The following is a 15659-nucleotide window of genomic DNA, read 5'->3' as shown; positions in this document are numbered from 1 at the left end:
TCCTTTCCTTTCACCTCCCCCTCAATCTCTCCTTTCCCTCTGCTCTCTCTCCTCTCCCTCTCCCTGCTAACCATCTCTCACCCACCTGCTCTGAACACTGCTCCAGCTGCATGCTCTGCCCCAGGACCTAGGCTGCTCAGGCGCCACCCTGACCTTGGAACAAGACCTGTGGTCCTTGCTGCTTTCACTCGCAGACACTCTGAAGAGAGCTCCCTTCTTCTCCTTTCTGGCTCCCCTGGCTTGCAAAGCTACTGAGCTGGACCCAGAGGGGGCTGAAGACAGGGTTTCACACACAACCAAGGTGAAAATTCCCTCCGGTCAAATACTTACCTGCATGTGCTGCAAGGGGAACACTCCGAAACTGAAGCAGAACGAAAAGAATGAGCTTGAGGACTTCCAGAAGCACCATGACTGAGCAGTGCAAGAAGCCGTCCCCTCTTCGCAGCTCAAGGAGGAAGAGTGGCTGATCAGCTGCACACCCAAGACTTCTGCAGCTCCTAGGAAGGCCAAAGGAAATGCTGCTCTGGAAGGAATCTGCTGTCACAGGAATATTGCATGGAGCTGCAGGTTCATTCTGTTGACTAATATGAGTCTGCTTCCATTTCCCTGCCCTCCATGGGCCTCTCTCAGAGGCTTCCTGCCCCCTTCCCAAAAGTGCACAAGCTAGTGCAGGTCAGGCTCTCCCTGGCCCCCGCAGGTGGTTACAAGCAACAGGACCTTCCTGCACCCCAACACCCTGGACTCAACTCTGCAGACGACAGGCTCCCATCTACCTTGCAGTCACCCTGTAGGACAGGAGCAGGGCTCAGTTCACATTCCCTAGTCCAGGAGCAGGGCTGTTGGGGTCAGAAGCCACAGCACCCCTTGGACTCTCCTCGCAGGACCTGAGGAAGGGACCATCCACATCACACAGGCCCATAAGCCCAGGGAGTCGGCCAGGCTTGCCAGCAGGACAAGGGGACAGCTAGCCTTGTCCCTCTCAACACCATGAGCAAGGACCCAGCTGCCACAATCACCAGGGAGACAGACAATGAGCTCTCTGTGGACCAAATATATACACTCTGGGAATCCCACCATCCTCTGGAATATAGCCTGACCTGAGGGAATCTATGAGCTGGCAGATGTAGAATCCAAAATCATGTTTCTAAGGAAAACCCAGTGAGATATAAGAAAATACAGACAGATCAAACAAGGAAACTAAGCGCCTGACCCAGTTGCCTAACAGCTAAAGTCCTCACCTTGAATGTACCAGGATTCCCATATAGGTGCTAATTCTAATCCCAGCAGACCTGCTTCCCATCCAGCTCCCTGCTTATGGCCTGGGAATGCAGTCAAGGATGGCCCAAAGCCTTGGGACCCTGCACACATGTGGGAGACCCAAAAGAGGCTCCTTGCTCCTGGCCTCAGACTGGCTCAGCTCTGGCCATTGCGGCCACTTGGGGAGTGAATCATCGGATGCAAGATTGTCCTATCTATCTCTGCTTCTCTCTGCATTTCTTACTTTCCAATAAAAAAAATTTTTTTTTAAATAAAAGCTAAGAAATAAGGAAATTGATGAGTGACATGAGTGCAAACACGTTGAGGAATCAAAGCTCACATGGAAGAACCCAATAGAAATGTTACAGAAACCTTCAATAAGTGAAATAAAAACTACGAATGACAGCTTTGATGCCAGAATAGACTAAGTATAGGGAAGAATTTCTGGAGGACAACACTTTTGAAATAACCTAACCAGATAAAAATAAAGAGAGCTCCCAATGAGACTGCTGAACTTATCTAGACAAGGGGATGCTGGACGGTCTGACATAGTCTGTACCAGCAATGTCAGGGCGCACTTCAATAACAGGTTGATTGAATTATACTGGTTATGAAGGATGACCCCACTGTAACAATAAGGGGAAAATCGACTGGGGGTGGGAACTTGGTGGAATGGAGAGGCAGACAAAATCCCAGACCCTATGGAATTGTACCATGAAAATCAAAATAAAAAGTGTAGTTTTAAGAAAGAAATAGAATAACATCAGTGTTCCCCTCCAAAATATATTATGGAACTCTCATAAAAGGCTGAATTAAGGGCCTGATGCAATGGCTCAATTGGTTAATCCTTCACTTGTAAGCACGGGGATCTCATATGAGAACCAGTTCACGTTCCAGCTTCTCCATTTCCCATCCAGTTCCCTGCTTGCAGCATGAGAAAGCAGCAGAAAATGACCCAAAGCCTTGGGATCTGATATGCTTACAGGAGACCCAGAAGAAGCTTCTGGCTCCTGATTTAGAATCAACTCAGTTCCAGACATTGTGGCACTTGAGGAGTGAACCAGCAGACAGATCTTTCTCTCTGTCTCTCATTCTCTCCATGGGTCTTCCTTTCAAATAAAAATGGATACATCTTTTTATTATTATTTAAAATAAGAAAAGTTGAATTAATAGTGAGACTGGGTGCGGCACAAAGCCTAGAAGCAGAAGTCCTCGCCTTGAATGTGCCAGGATAACATATGGGCGCTGGATCTAATCCTGACAACCCTACTTCTCTTTTTTTCTTTGCATTTTTTTATTATATTTTTGAAAACCGTTACATAGCTAATTAGCGTAAAAAGTTTCAAGGACTATAGGAAAGTAGGTAAGAGTATTATTTCCATATTGTTTCCTTCATGTATCTGAGGTAAAGGGGAATATTGAGAGAAGCCCATCCAGTTTCTCACCCACCCTAGGTCCCAGATGTGGGGCATGCTCTGAGATTCTTGCTCAAGTGGTTTTGGTAGTTCACCAGTTATGAATCGCTGCCAATCTCACCACTCCAAGCATGATGAGGTTGTTGAAGAATCCACTGGTTGACATAGTCCATCATAGAGTCTCTGTTTGCCCAGTATTTCCCTGCCAACATATAGCTGAGGTGGTTGAATGACCTGTTTTGTCTTCTGTCTTTTCATGATTAGGGTTCTGAGTCTGGTGTTTTGAAATCCCCAAGAAACTTTGTCTGAGGTGTTCCCAGTCCAAAATTTGTATGTACTGGCAAGTACAGGACCTGGCACACTCCATCACCCAGATCAGCTGGTGGTTACAATTGCTGGGTTGGTTCTGTTTTCAGCAAACAACTTCCACTGGAACCAATAGGTGTTGCAGTCCAGCCTGGTTCTGCCCAGCTCACACTCGGCCCTCACATAAACCAGTGGGAGCTACAGCCTAGCCAGAGACATACAATAAACCCCACCAGGCCCGCACCCTTCCCTGGTTTGCCAGTATGTGTAGCAGACTAGTCCAGTCTGTCCCACATCCCATTTGGCTCTTGTACATGTCAATGGGTATCAAAGCTTAGTTCCATCTAACCAGCTCAACTATCCAGCCCACACAGATGTTGTTGGGTGCCTCTCTGTCTAGCCACCCCAGCCCCTGTCCTAGTTCTTGTGCCCTCCCATGGCAGTGGTAACCCAAGAGGGAGGAGCCCACTGTTTTCCTCCCAGGCCTTTCTCACTCCCGGATTATGTACTCTCCAGGTGCTTCTGTGATTTGACTTGACAGAATTAGCCCCCAGTGCCAGCTTCTGCCAGCTGATGCTGCGGCTAAGCCCAAATAACCCTCACCCACTCTAATTTTGTTTGCACCCGTAGGAACAATTAGCCCAGCCTGGCTTTTCCCTGATCTAGGCCACATGAGGCCCACAGGTGTTGTAGCCCTGCCTAGTCTGGTCTGCCCCCATCCCAGCCCACGCTCTCCAGTGGGGAGTAGCTGTCCAGCAAGAGGACCCACCCCCTACACCCCCTATATTCCCCCTGCCGGTTCCGCCCTCTCCCTTCCTGGTTCTCAAGCGTGCTGCTTGGGTGCTGCGGTCACATCTGGTACAGACAACCTCACCTTGGCATTCTGCATTGTGCACTGGTTTTTCTTGTGACCAAACCTGGCTCAACCCACACTCTGTTCTGGTGCTCGGATTTGCCAGTGGATGATATGAACTGATTCAGCCTGGGTTTCTCCCAACCCATGCCAAATATATGCCAGTGGGAAACTTTCCATGGCCTGTTCTGGGCTCTTTCCCATCATGCTTCTTGAGCTTACCTACAGGGACTGTGTCCTGCCAGAGGAGCTGCCCAGGCTCCTCCATCAGAACCTTTCCCAATGCCAGATTTTGCACATGCCAGGGGTCCATGAGCCAGCACTACTCAGTTCACCTCCTGTCCTAGCAGAAACAGTGGCTTTTCCTGCCTGGCTTTCAACCCATTCTGGTTCTTATTGTTGGATGGTTCAGGCCAGCCATGGCGCGACCATACCCACATACAGCTCACACATGGCTCAGAAGGGGTGGAGACCTAGCCTAGTCTATCCCACATCTACCCTGGTTCTCCAGGACACCAGACGGTGTTGGAGTCTGGCCTGGCTTGATGGGCCTAGTCCCAGTCCACACTTGTGCCAAGGAAGACTACAACTGATTCCTGATCAGAACGCAACCCCCATTCCAGCCCATACACCCCTTGGTGGGAACCTCAACCCAGTTAGGTGTCCCCTTAGCTCCCCAACCGGGCCTGTTCCCAGCCATAGATCACTCGCATGCCAGTGATTGCTCTTAGCTTGGCTCATCTCCTCACCTGTCCCGAACTCTGCCTTAGACACTGTGGCTTAGCGTCCCTGGCTCACACAGACCAGTAGGTGCAAGAGCCTAGCTCGGCATGACCTATGCTCCATCCTGGTTTCTAGGTTCACTTGTGGGCTAAGATTTGCTCAGTCCTGCCCAGTACACCCCATTCCATTACCATCCCACACATTAGCCAGCTGTTGGAGCTACTTTACCCAGCCTGTCTGACCCCCAAGTCTGGACTACATGTTCACCAGCGGGAGCTATGACCCGCCAGGGGAGTTTCCCAAGTTCTTCCACTTGATCCACTCCCAGACCCAGTTCTCATACATGCCAGTGGGTTTTAGGCCAGTGCCAAGCGCAGTCTGCCCTTTCATTTGGCTTTGTATGAGCTGATGAACGTTGCAGCCCGGCCCACCCCACACCCTATTCAGGATGCACATTTGGGTGCTGCTGCCTTGACTAGTCCAGACCGTTGTTGGTTCCTTTACCTGTGATTGATGGCAGGCTCCTTGGTCACACCTAGCTTAGTCCATCCTCACGCCAACTCTTGAACTAACCAGTGGGGCTAGAATTTCCACAGGGATTGGCCCACATATCCCCCACAGATATGGTTCTCGAGTGCTAGTTAATGTCATGGCCCTGCCTAATGTGACCCGTCTGCTGATGCATCAGCATGTCAGGTAATAGGATATCCTGCTGGACAAGCCCCGAGCCATAGATTTTGCATGGACTAGTGTTCAGTGCTCAACATTGTTAAGTGATTACAAGTTCTTCAAAGGAAGAGTTACTGTCATTGGGAATCTTTAGGGTTGATTCACATCTCAGAAGCACAGTGGGTTCAACCTGGAGCTACCTAAGCAGCAATTCAAAGAACCAAAACCCCAGAGCTCCCAGCCGGGCACGCAGCAGGAGGAGCCTGGCGCCAAATGGCGCACTGGCTGCCCAGGGGACAGCTCACCATGTGCACGCAGTGGCTGGAGTCAGGGATCCCTGCATGAAGACACCACGTCATGAGACCAAACCCTACTTCTCATTAGGCTCCCTGCTTGTGGCCTGGGAAAGCAGTCAAGGATGGCCCAAAGCCTTGGGACCCTGTGCCCCTGTGGGAGACCTGGAGGAAGTTCCTGGCTCCTGGCTTTGGATCAGCACAGCACCTGCAAGCCGTTTCAGCCACTTGGGGAGTGAATCATTAGAGGGAAGATCTTCCTCTTTTTCTCTCCTCCTCTCTGTATGTCTGAATTTGCAGTGAAAATAAATAAATAAATATTTAAGTAAAACAAAACAAATAGTGAGACTCATAATAAGTGAATAACCATAATGTTATTTCAGTATTTCCTCCAGAGGAGTGTGGATTTAGGGATCACGGTGTAGAGAAGGAAAGCCATACACAGTGGTTCACACTCTTAGCATTACAAATAAATGTTTGAAAACATGGTGGGGGGGTGTGCTGACAGCACACTGGCAGAATTGGCTAATCCTGCTTATGGTCTGCGAAAGTAATAGAAGATGCCTCGAAATTTAAATCCTCCTTTCACTCTGTAAAATCTGCCAGAGAGTTCCTCTTCCAGCGGGGAGGCAGGGAGCCCCCCCCTCAGGTCCTGCGGGGAGGGTGCGGGAAGGTGGCGGGGAACCCCCCCCCCGCCCCCCCCTCCCGCAACCCGGGTCTCGTGGAGACTCGGCAGGGACCTGGTCCGTGGTGTGGTGGGGAGCAGCGGGAAGTCCGGGTCTGGCCTGGAGCCCACCCGGAGTCCTGTGGCAGGGAAATGGCAGGGAGCCAGTCCCCAGTCCGGTGGGGAGGGGGCGGGGAGCATGTCCGCGGTCCAGGGGGCAGGAGGCTGGGGGCCCCTACAGGTTCTGCGGGGGACAGTGGGGAGCCCGTCCAGGTCCCGCGGGAAAGTGGTAGGGAGCGGCGGGGAGCCCTCCAGTGCGCTGCTGAGTTATAGCTTGGGGGAAAAAAAAAAAAAAAAACTCTAAAAAGAAAATTGTCCTTCGTAAAACGTTGAACCACTTCCCCGGTCATTGTGCCTGTAGGTCTCATCCCTGAATTAACCCCTCTGCTTGTCCTGATTCCTACTCACCAGCGCAGAGGCAGGAGCGCAGCAGTAGATGGGGTCTCCCAGGCACACCACCTCGCTCCTCAGCCCTTCAGCTCCTCAGCCCCTCAGCTCCTCGCTCCCGGCTCCTCGCTCTGCGATCCTCGCTCCCGGATCGTCGCGGCCAACACTGCTGCTGCAGCTCGCGTGCAAGTAAGAGTTGGCGCCAGGGAGGGCGAAGCGCGAAAATGACAAATCAGAAAAGGACAGGACACGTCAGTGACTCAGGAAGGCGGGGCCCGCGGCCCAGACATTAGACTGGTTGGGGGGGAGGGGAAGTGGGGCGAACCTCCAGGGGCCTTACAAGTTCGTGGGCTCTAGGAGCTCAGTTGCCAGCGGCCGAAGGCCCAGTTGCCAGGACCCCGCTCAGGGTGTTTGTTGGGGGAGGAAACGGAGAGACCGCAGCTGGGCTGGCTGAGGAATAGGGCACCACGGGGGGGGGGGGGGGGGGGAGCGGCGGTGGAGACACAGCTGGCAGAGGAATCGGGCTTCCCCGCCCCAGAGACTCAGGGTCTCGCCCTGCCTCCTACCCAGCCCCTACCTGGGATTCCAACTGGCTACTCAGCTGAGCTATATGAGCTTCCTACACACGAAGGCAACAAATCGGGCTCTTGTCCTAGTCACACGGTTGTATTATTTTTACTTTCCTGTGCTGCCAGCCCCAGAGAGGATGTCCGCACCAGAGCTGAGGGGACAACTGTCCGCAGCCTTGGCTCATGACCACAGCCTTGCCTGGGGCAATAACACCTGTGCAGGTGAGGGCTGCTAACAGGACTGGGGGAATGAGGAAGAAAGGTGCAGGCACACTGAAAGTAGGAACAGCAACAGCAGTAACTGCGTCCATGTGGGTTTAGGAGAGAGCGGGTCCCTGGGGGAATGAACACACACCTCCACCTCCGGGACCCACCACAGTCACTCTGCAGAGCCTCCATGTGCATTGCCCTGATAGCCAGTCCTGAGGAAAACGCAGAACTTGGTACCAAGAACTCCAACTTCCTGAGCTGCAACAACCCATCTCACTTTTTTTCTTTTAAGATTTATTTATTTTATTGGAAAGGCAGATGTACAGAGAGAAAGATCTTCAGTGTGATGATTCACTCCCCAAGTGGCCGCAACGGCCGGTGCTGCGCCAATCCTAAACCAGGAGCCAGGAACTTCTTTCCTGGTCTGCCACATGGGTACACACAAAGCTTAATATGAAAGTAGCAGATAAAAGCACATGGATGCATCTCATACCCAACAATATTTTAGCAATATATTAGATTTTACTTTTACACCAGTGTATCCGTGGTATAAACATTTTATTTTTAGAGAATACTTTCAGAGTTATATTGAATTATGTACAAACATTGTCCATTGTCCACAAGAGACAAGATACTCTTTTGTGGGCCCAGTTAAGTTTATCTCCTACTCTGTGACTACTATAAAAGAGGTGGAGTATAATAAAGAGAGGGAAGCCTAGTGGCTAAGATCCTCACCTTGCAACTGCCAGGGTCCCATATGGCCACTGGTTCTAATGCTGGTGGCCCTGCTTCCCATCCAGCTCCCTACTTGTGGCTTGGGAAAGCAGTAAAGGATGGTCAAAAGCCTTAGGACCCTGCAGCCACGTGGGAGACACAAAAAACCTGCTGGCTCCTGGCCATGGATTGCTACAGCTTCACCACTGTGGCCACTTAGGGAGTATAAATCAGTGGATGGAAGATCTTCCTCTTTATCTCTCTTTTCTGTATATCTGACTTTCCATTAAAAATACATATTAAAACTCTCCCTAAAAAAAAGGGGGTGGGGGTAGACACAGAGAGAGAAGGAAAAAATTAAACTAACCTTGGAGATGCTGCCGCTGTGGGGAGGGTGGCTCAGCTGAGAAAGCAGGAAGAAGACAGGAGAAGCCATAGTGACTGTGCTAAGGAAGAGAGAGTGAGAGAGAGAACTTAACCCTGAAGATGCTGGTGGGAGGTGGGACTTAGGAGGAGAGGTGGAAGTTTCCTGGGGTAAATGTTTCAGAGTTAGACTGGAGAGGGAAACAATGAATTAAGAAGTCTGAGGGTTGAGAATGTGCTAGAACGTGAGAGGGAGAGAAGCACTGACAGAGTGAGAATGCAGAAGACTTCAACAGATCTTTCATTATTCGCCATAGCAGTGGTACAAGTTGTCTAGATCATAGCACATGGAATCATTCTCTACATTGTGTTGAGTCCCAGCTGCACTGTAGAGGAAAATGAGTTGGCATGTTCAGAGTTATGAGAATTATAGCGTCTTGAGACATTTAGGAGACAGCCAAGTGGCAACTGTATGGGGCTTGAAATCTCTGCCTAGCTGGAAAGTCCAGAATCCAAGGTGCTGGGACTAGTGAAACCCTAGGTTTTCCTGGGGAGTAAAGTTTGAGAACTGATGCGTGGAGAGGAGCATGTTGAGAGGTTACATTCACCCACCACCTGCAGCAAGCAGCAGGCCACATTTAATCTGAATGGAGTGGCATGTTGCATCAGAAATCACTGAGACTCAGCTGTCCAGGGAAGGAGTGGCCGCAGAAGCAGGGTCGGGGGGCTGTGAGGAAACACTCCTCCTGGGTCTTCACAATTAGATGTAAAGTTGGAGTTCACTTCAGAAGCAGAAATCCACACAGAATACAGTTCAGCTTAAAACAAGCTTTATTGGGAGCACTTCCTGGTGAGATTCACTGGTCTGGTACAGACAGTGGGCCAGAGAAGGGGACATGAGGTGTTTTATGTAGGAGCTGTAAGGTGCGGGTTGGGGGACAAAAGAAGGTGCCTTCTTAGGTGCTGAAATGTTAAAGGCTCTGACCTTGGTGAATCCACCTGGTGAATCCCAGTGCGGCCTTACCAGCCACACTTCTCGGCCTCCTCCTGGGCCGCCCCACATCCACCACGGCTAGGCCTTACAAATACAAGGCTAAGGTTAAAGTCGACATCTCCTTATTTCTAATCCACTCAACTGAAGAAGACTTCAGGTAATCCAAAAGAAACAACACCGTTCAAATTACTGGCAGTGTTTTCACTGGGCCAAAACTCTACTTCAACAGAGTCTGAGAGAGAGACTAGGCAGAAGAAAGACCAGCTGCCTGCAACATCCAGAGGAAAGGGAGGCAGGTGGGAGGCCTGAAGGCAGACACTGAGGCTGAAGTCCCCAGAGCAGCCAACACAGAAGCTCAAACATCATCCCAGGTCAGGAACAAACAGAAAACTGTACATGCAGAACAGGAACTGTCAAGTCTCTCTTTTTTTAATTAATTAGATATTTTATTTTTCAGGAAAGGTAAAATAGAACACAGTTTGTGCATGACAACCACAACATAAAGACAGCATCTGAAGAGAAAACCTGCAGACATAAAAGACCCATGGAGAAGGGAAACAGAAGACCTGCAAAGAGTACAAACCCCTTCAGAGACAGCCAGAAACAAAGGCTAGAGCTCACGCAATGTGAGGAATACAACACAACAGATACCAGCTAGGAAACAGAAGCAAATGGAAACACTTGGACCAAAGAATACAAGAGAGCAAAAAGGAAGAGGAAGACACACCATTAGCATGAGCAAGGTAAAAGAAAGAATTTCAGAATTGGAAAACACTTTCTTCAAGCACACACAAGTAAGCAGAAATTTGGAAGAGGAACTGAATAAGGTTACAAAAACTCTCCAAGAACAGAATGACACCTTTTAAAAATGTACTATAAGAGTTACAGGAGTCCCTGAAGGCGTGGAAAGAGAGGCAGAATTGAATGGTGTATTCCAAGAAAGTATAAAAGAGAATTTTTGAAACATTGGGAATGTAATGAAGTGCAGAGGACCCCAGACAGATTTGACCTACAAAGACCCTCACCTAGACACATCATTGTCAAGCTCTCTTCTGCTGAACATAAAGGAGAGATACTGAAATAGGCACAAAAAAAGGATCAGATAACATATAGGGGAGCACCCATCAGTCTGTCTTCAGCCCTGACTCATATGTAATCCAATGGATGCTGCAGCTGAGTCCATCCCTGTCCACCTTATACTCAGGCCTCACTTATACCGGCAGAAGCGACAGCCTAGTCAGAGCAACCCCCAATGACCCCCACTTGCCCTGCCCCCAGCCCTTGCTCCTGTGCTTGCCAGTATGTGCAACAGATTGGTCCAGGCTGCCTCATATCCCATTCAGCTGTCATAAATGTCAAATGAATTTAAAACCTAACTCAACCCAACTGGCCTCACTATCCAGCCCACACTCATGCCAACTGCTGTCACTGCCTGTCTAGCAAGGTCGACCTCCAGGTGCTCATGCTCACGAGTGGGAGTTGCAGCACATCAGAGAGGTGTCCACAGTTTTCCTACTCGACCCATTCCCAGTCCTTCATCTTGCACTCTCCAGGTACTTCTGCAGTCTAGCTTGACAAGATTTGCTTCCAGGCCCAGTACTTGCCAATTGATGCTGTAGCAAAGCCCAACAAATCTACACTTACTCAGGTTTTGCACTGCATCCTAAAAAAGCAGTTCCCCAAACCCTTCTATCAGGTCTCCTCCAGCGGGAGATCTCATGCACACTGGTAGGTCCGTGGCCCAGCCTGACTTAGTCCTCCTCTTGTCCTGGCAGGTACAGTGGCCTTGCCCAACTGGACCACACCCATTGCTGTTGTTGTTGTTGGGTGCTTTAGCCCAGCCATAACTGGTACACACCCAGATGTAGCACTTGCGTGATTCAGTGTCTGTTGAGACATATCCCAACTTATTCTATCCCCACCCTCGTTCTCATGAGCACCAGTGGGTGCTGGGGTTAAGTCCTATCTGCCACAGCCCAGACCCTGTCCTCATTTTATGTATAAAAAAATTTCTCTTATAATCAAATGTTGTTCAAAAACATGACCTCCATTACTCACAGGATATTGAATTTACTATACACACCACAAACATTTTTGTAAACATGTTTTACTGAGCAGATGATATATCTTAAATATTGCTGAGGTGGGAGAGTACAATAGCTTAACTGACTAACCATCTGCCTGCAAACTCTAACATCCGGTAGGGGTGGTAGTTTGTGTCCCATCCACTCTACTTCCCTTCCAGGTCCCGGCTGATTACCTGGGAAAGCAGTGGAGGATGACTCAAAGCCTTGGGACCCTACACTCAAATGGGAGATGCTGAGGTTCCTGGATCCTTATTTCAGATCAGCTCAGCTCTGGCCAAGGCTATTTGGGGAGTAGCCAGTATTGTACCGGATTTTGAGATCCCCAGAAAAACATCGAGTCAGAAGTCAATGCTAACTCATGAAGAACAGTTTATTCAGGTTAACCTAGGTCTCCCTGCTACCTCCCCCCAACCCAGAAATGCGGAATGTCCTGCTGGTTTCATGTAGACTGCCAGGCCTGGCATTCATTCAGTACCCACCCAAGCAAGTAAGGCAGAAATCATAAAAGCAGAAAACACCTAGGTTCTTCACCAGCAGATGGAAGATCGTACTCTCTGTCAATCTGTCTTTCTAAAAAGAATAAATTAAGTTAAAAAGTTATATAATTACTTTATAATATAAATACATATATTAGTATATAAATATTCACCTGCAGCAGCTTCATTTACTAACAGATCTCTCTATACGCAATCTCTAAATCTTCCTCACCAGCTATCTGATTATTCTCTTATAATACATCATCTAATACTTCTGAATAATTCTGTATTAATCCTGATCCTAGCACATCAAAGGAAAATTGCTTTCTTGGGGCTGGCTCTGTGGTGCAGTGCATTAAGCCACTGCTTATTGCATTGCCATCACATGTGTGAGTGCAAGTTCAAGTCTAGGTGCTCCACAACTGGGAAGGCAGTGGAGGAAGGCTCAAGTAGGCGCCACCTACATGGTAGACTCCAATGGAGTTCCTACTGCTGGTGTGGATCTGGTCCAGATGCAGGTGTTGCATCCACTGAATCAGCAGATGAAAGAGCTCTGTGTTTCTCTGCTTCTTTCTCATCTCCTCTTCTCTCTTCCCTCTCTCTTACCTCTCTCACCTCTCTCACTGCTTAATATTCAAGTACATAAATTTGCAAAGAAAGGTGGAATGAAACAAGGGAAAGAAAGCAAGCCAGTCAAGAAAGTCTGCCCCCACCCCAAGTTCTGCACACGCTGTGTTGTCTGGTTGTGTGGAGACGACTCAGCAGTGTCCCACAATCTCTATGGTCTGGCCAACGTGGCTTTCAAGAAGAAACTCGTGTGTTAACCTTCATCTTTATCCCATATCACTCAGGCTCTTCCAAACTCCATGCTGTAACTTACATTATCTGTGTGGATCAACACCTAAGGAATGAAGGCAGAAACAAGCAGAAGATAAACTGATAAGCTTCAGGTCTAGATAGGATGGGAGATAGTAGTCAGTTGGACTGTTGCCTGCAAGACCATGTGCTCAGGGCGTATTTACTAATTATGCTAAGAGCCCTGGGGGAGATACTGAGAAGTCAGTGGGCAGGAATAAACTTCCTACTGAGTCCCACAAGGTCTCATTCTCCTTGGCTCCTGGCCAGTATAAAAAGGGACAGCCCAGAGGGTGGGAATGGACTTGGGGAATTCACTTTCCCATTCTCCTACCTCACCCATCTGCCTCCCACTTCCCTCACAATGCTGCCCTCAATACCAGTTGTGCTTCAAGGGTCCACTTACAGGCCAAAGCAGAACTAAGCCAGTGAGGAGCAGGAGGGTCGAGAGCCTGGGCCTGAGGACTGTCACTTTAGAGTGTGATGCTTCTAGGGTCATGGCCGGTGGTGCTGAAACGCAAGCAAAACAGTTATGGCCCCTCTACAGATTCCTGAATCCAGAAAGCTTCCACTTTCTGCTGTCGGGCAATGTGGCCAGGCACACAACTGCCTCCCATTCCATGCTGGTCCTTGTGACAGGCTCTCAGGTAGCAGGGAGGGAGGATATGTCCTACCCCAGGGAACGATCTGCCAGACAGGGGAGGCTGATGTCCAGATAGATGATACTCTCGCTGTCCAAGACGAGGAGAGGGACCAGGTGGTGGGTGAGATGGGTCACAGCTGTCTAGATTGGTTCTGCAGGATCCAAGACAGAGTGCAGACAAAACAGGAAGAGTGTGATTCTAGGAAGAGAGCACAGGGAAGGAGGTCTAGACACAAGGACTGCCTCAGCTAGAAGGCTGGAGAAGAGGCAGGGAGAGTGGAGTAAAATCCATGCCCCGAGGAAGAGACAGTGCAGAGGAAAAGCAGAGGTGGGAGGAGATGCAGGGAGGACACTGGGCTGGACTCTGCTGTTGTTCTGGGGAGAAGGCTCCAGGCCGGATCACTCTCAGACACACATTCACATATGCACACACAAGCACAACACATTCACAAACACACACTCACACATGCACATGCACACTACACCCAGACTCACAACACACACGCACACACTCACATACACACACACACACACAGAATCCACACTCACAACTTACACTCACACATATACTCCTACCCACACATGCACACAGCAGCCACATTCATATCACACACGTGTGCACACATACACACACTTGTACACACAATTGTTCCCAAAGCTCTTGCTCTTACCTGTGGTCTCCAGCATTTCCTTCCTGTTCAGCAAGAAGTTCTCAAGCCAGCTCTGACAATCTCCCATTGACACTTTGCAGAAAAACTCCATCATGTGCCTGTCACTCTCCCATGTCTTCAGCCATCTGGCTCTAGGATGAAGTTTTTTCCATCTTTTTTGGTCCGTCTCGAGGAGGAGAGATTTCTGTCCACCGATGCTGAACACCCAGGAACCATTTGTGCGCCCAGTGGCATCACGCTCACAGCACATTCTTGCCTGCAGGCTGAGGGCATCTGTCCTCATGGGGAAGAGATCAGCCAAGGTTAGTCTGGACAAGCCCTTGTCCACATCTGCTATCCTCTGCCCCCATTCCCTCCTTTGCTCCTGGCCCTGACTGTCCTCCCGGTCCTGCCCCACTCTACACCTCTAAAGGAAGACCACAGTCCAGTTCTGCCCATGAGAATCCTGAGTCCCTGGTTTCACAACACCCTGGTCTTTTGCCACTCACCCCTGCTTGTGTAATCTGCCAGGTTCATCTCAGACAGCTGTTGTATGAGGGTGTCTGCCACATCTTTGAATATTTCCTTCATTTCTTTTTCTTCATTGTCAGGGATATGTGTTTCATTCCCAGGGAGAATAATACATTTGGTTTTATCACAGTCACCGGTTAGAAAGATGTTCCCATCTATAAGACCTTGGACATCACACACTGGTTGGCCAGGTCGGGCTGTGGTGTTGACAGTGAAGTGATGGCAAAGAGAATGAGCATCTGTGAAGAAAAAAATGCAAGTAACACCGATGACAAGGAAAACGACTCACAGACATTCCTTCCTCCAGTTCTAGGACACTAAGGAGCTCATGATGGGTTGGGAATCAGGGAGATCACCTCCCGGCCATGGCACCTGCATCCCTGACACCTGACTTCCTCATTCATGTGCTCCTTGTAATTCATTCTGGCTCTATGAGATACACAGGATCACCTGGAACCAGGAAGCTGGGGACAGAAGCTTTGTCCAAACATACACATTGTACACATTCACACTCCATCTGAACAGCAAGCCTGAAAGAGACCACGTGGATGAAAGCTGACAGCACAGGGGTGTTCTGGAAAGACTGGTGCAGATGGTGCTGGCCCTGGCAGCAGCAGGGAAGCCCTGTGTGCATGTTCCCTTTGGCAGCCACTTTCTCCTGGGAGCATTCGGCAGAGCAGACTCCAAGATGCAGAGCAAAGGCAAAGACAGGTGTGGATCAGAGGAAGAGAATTCCAGAAACAAGGTTCCAGGGTATGTCAGGGGCAGTGGGAGATCAGAGCAGATCAGTCAGCCAGGCAGGTTTCTAGAGGCAAGAGTGACAAGAGACAGACTCTCACAGGCACCTACATGGAACCGCAAAGGGAAGTACAGAACACTCCAGGAAGAGGATGTACATCAGGAAACAAGAAAGACACCAGATAAATGAGCTAAGTGTATA

At 49.5% G+C, this 15659-nt stretch overlaps 2 protein-coding genes across 2 annotated transcripts in view; both read right to left on the bottom strand.

Annotated features, from left to right (window-relative positions):
• Positions 1 to 7757, bottom strand: part of LOC121146277 — a 78605-nt gene extending 70848 nt beyond the window's left edge. Inside the window, exons 1-2 of the mRNA XM_040965668.1 lie at positions 6649 to 7757; positions 331 to 534 (exon numbers count right to left, since the gene is read on the bottom strand). Of these exons, the coding sequence (XP_040821602.1) occupies positions 331 to 409 (79 nt within the window). The 5' untranslated portion in view covers positions 410 to 534; positions 6649 to 7757. The remainder of the gene's footprint in view (positions 1 to 330; positions 535 to 6648) is intronic.
• Positions 7758 to 13322: 5565 nt separating this feature from the next.
• LOC121146179 (UL16-binding protein 1-like) overlaps positions 13323 to 15659 on the bottom strand; it is a 75057-nt gene continuing 72720 nt past the window's right edge. Inside the window, exon 5 of the mRNA XM_040965516.1 lies at positions 13323 to 13405. The gene's annotated coding sequence lies outside the window, so the exon portion shown is untranslated. The remainder of the gene's footprint in view (positions 13406 to 15659) is intronic.

The sequence above is a fragment of the Ochotona curzoniae genome, unplaced genomic scaffold (assembly GCF_017591425.1).
Source record: "Ochotona curzoniae isolate NIBS_2020 unplaced genomic scaffold, NIBS_Ocur_1.0 scaffold_3890, whole genome shotgun sequence".
Classification (NCBI taxonomy): Eukaryota; Metazoa; Chordata; class Mammalia; order Lagomorpha; family Ochotonidae; genus Ochotona; species Ochotona curzoniae.
The sequence above is the reverse complement of the archived record's forward strand: the minus strand, read 5'-3'. Positions and strand labels throughout refer to the sequence as shown.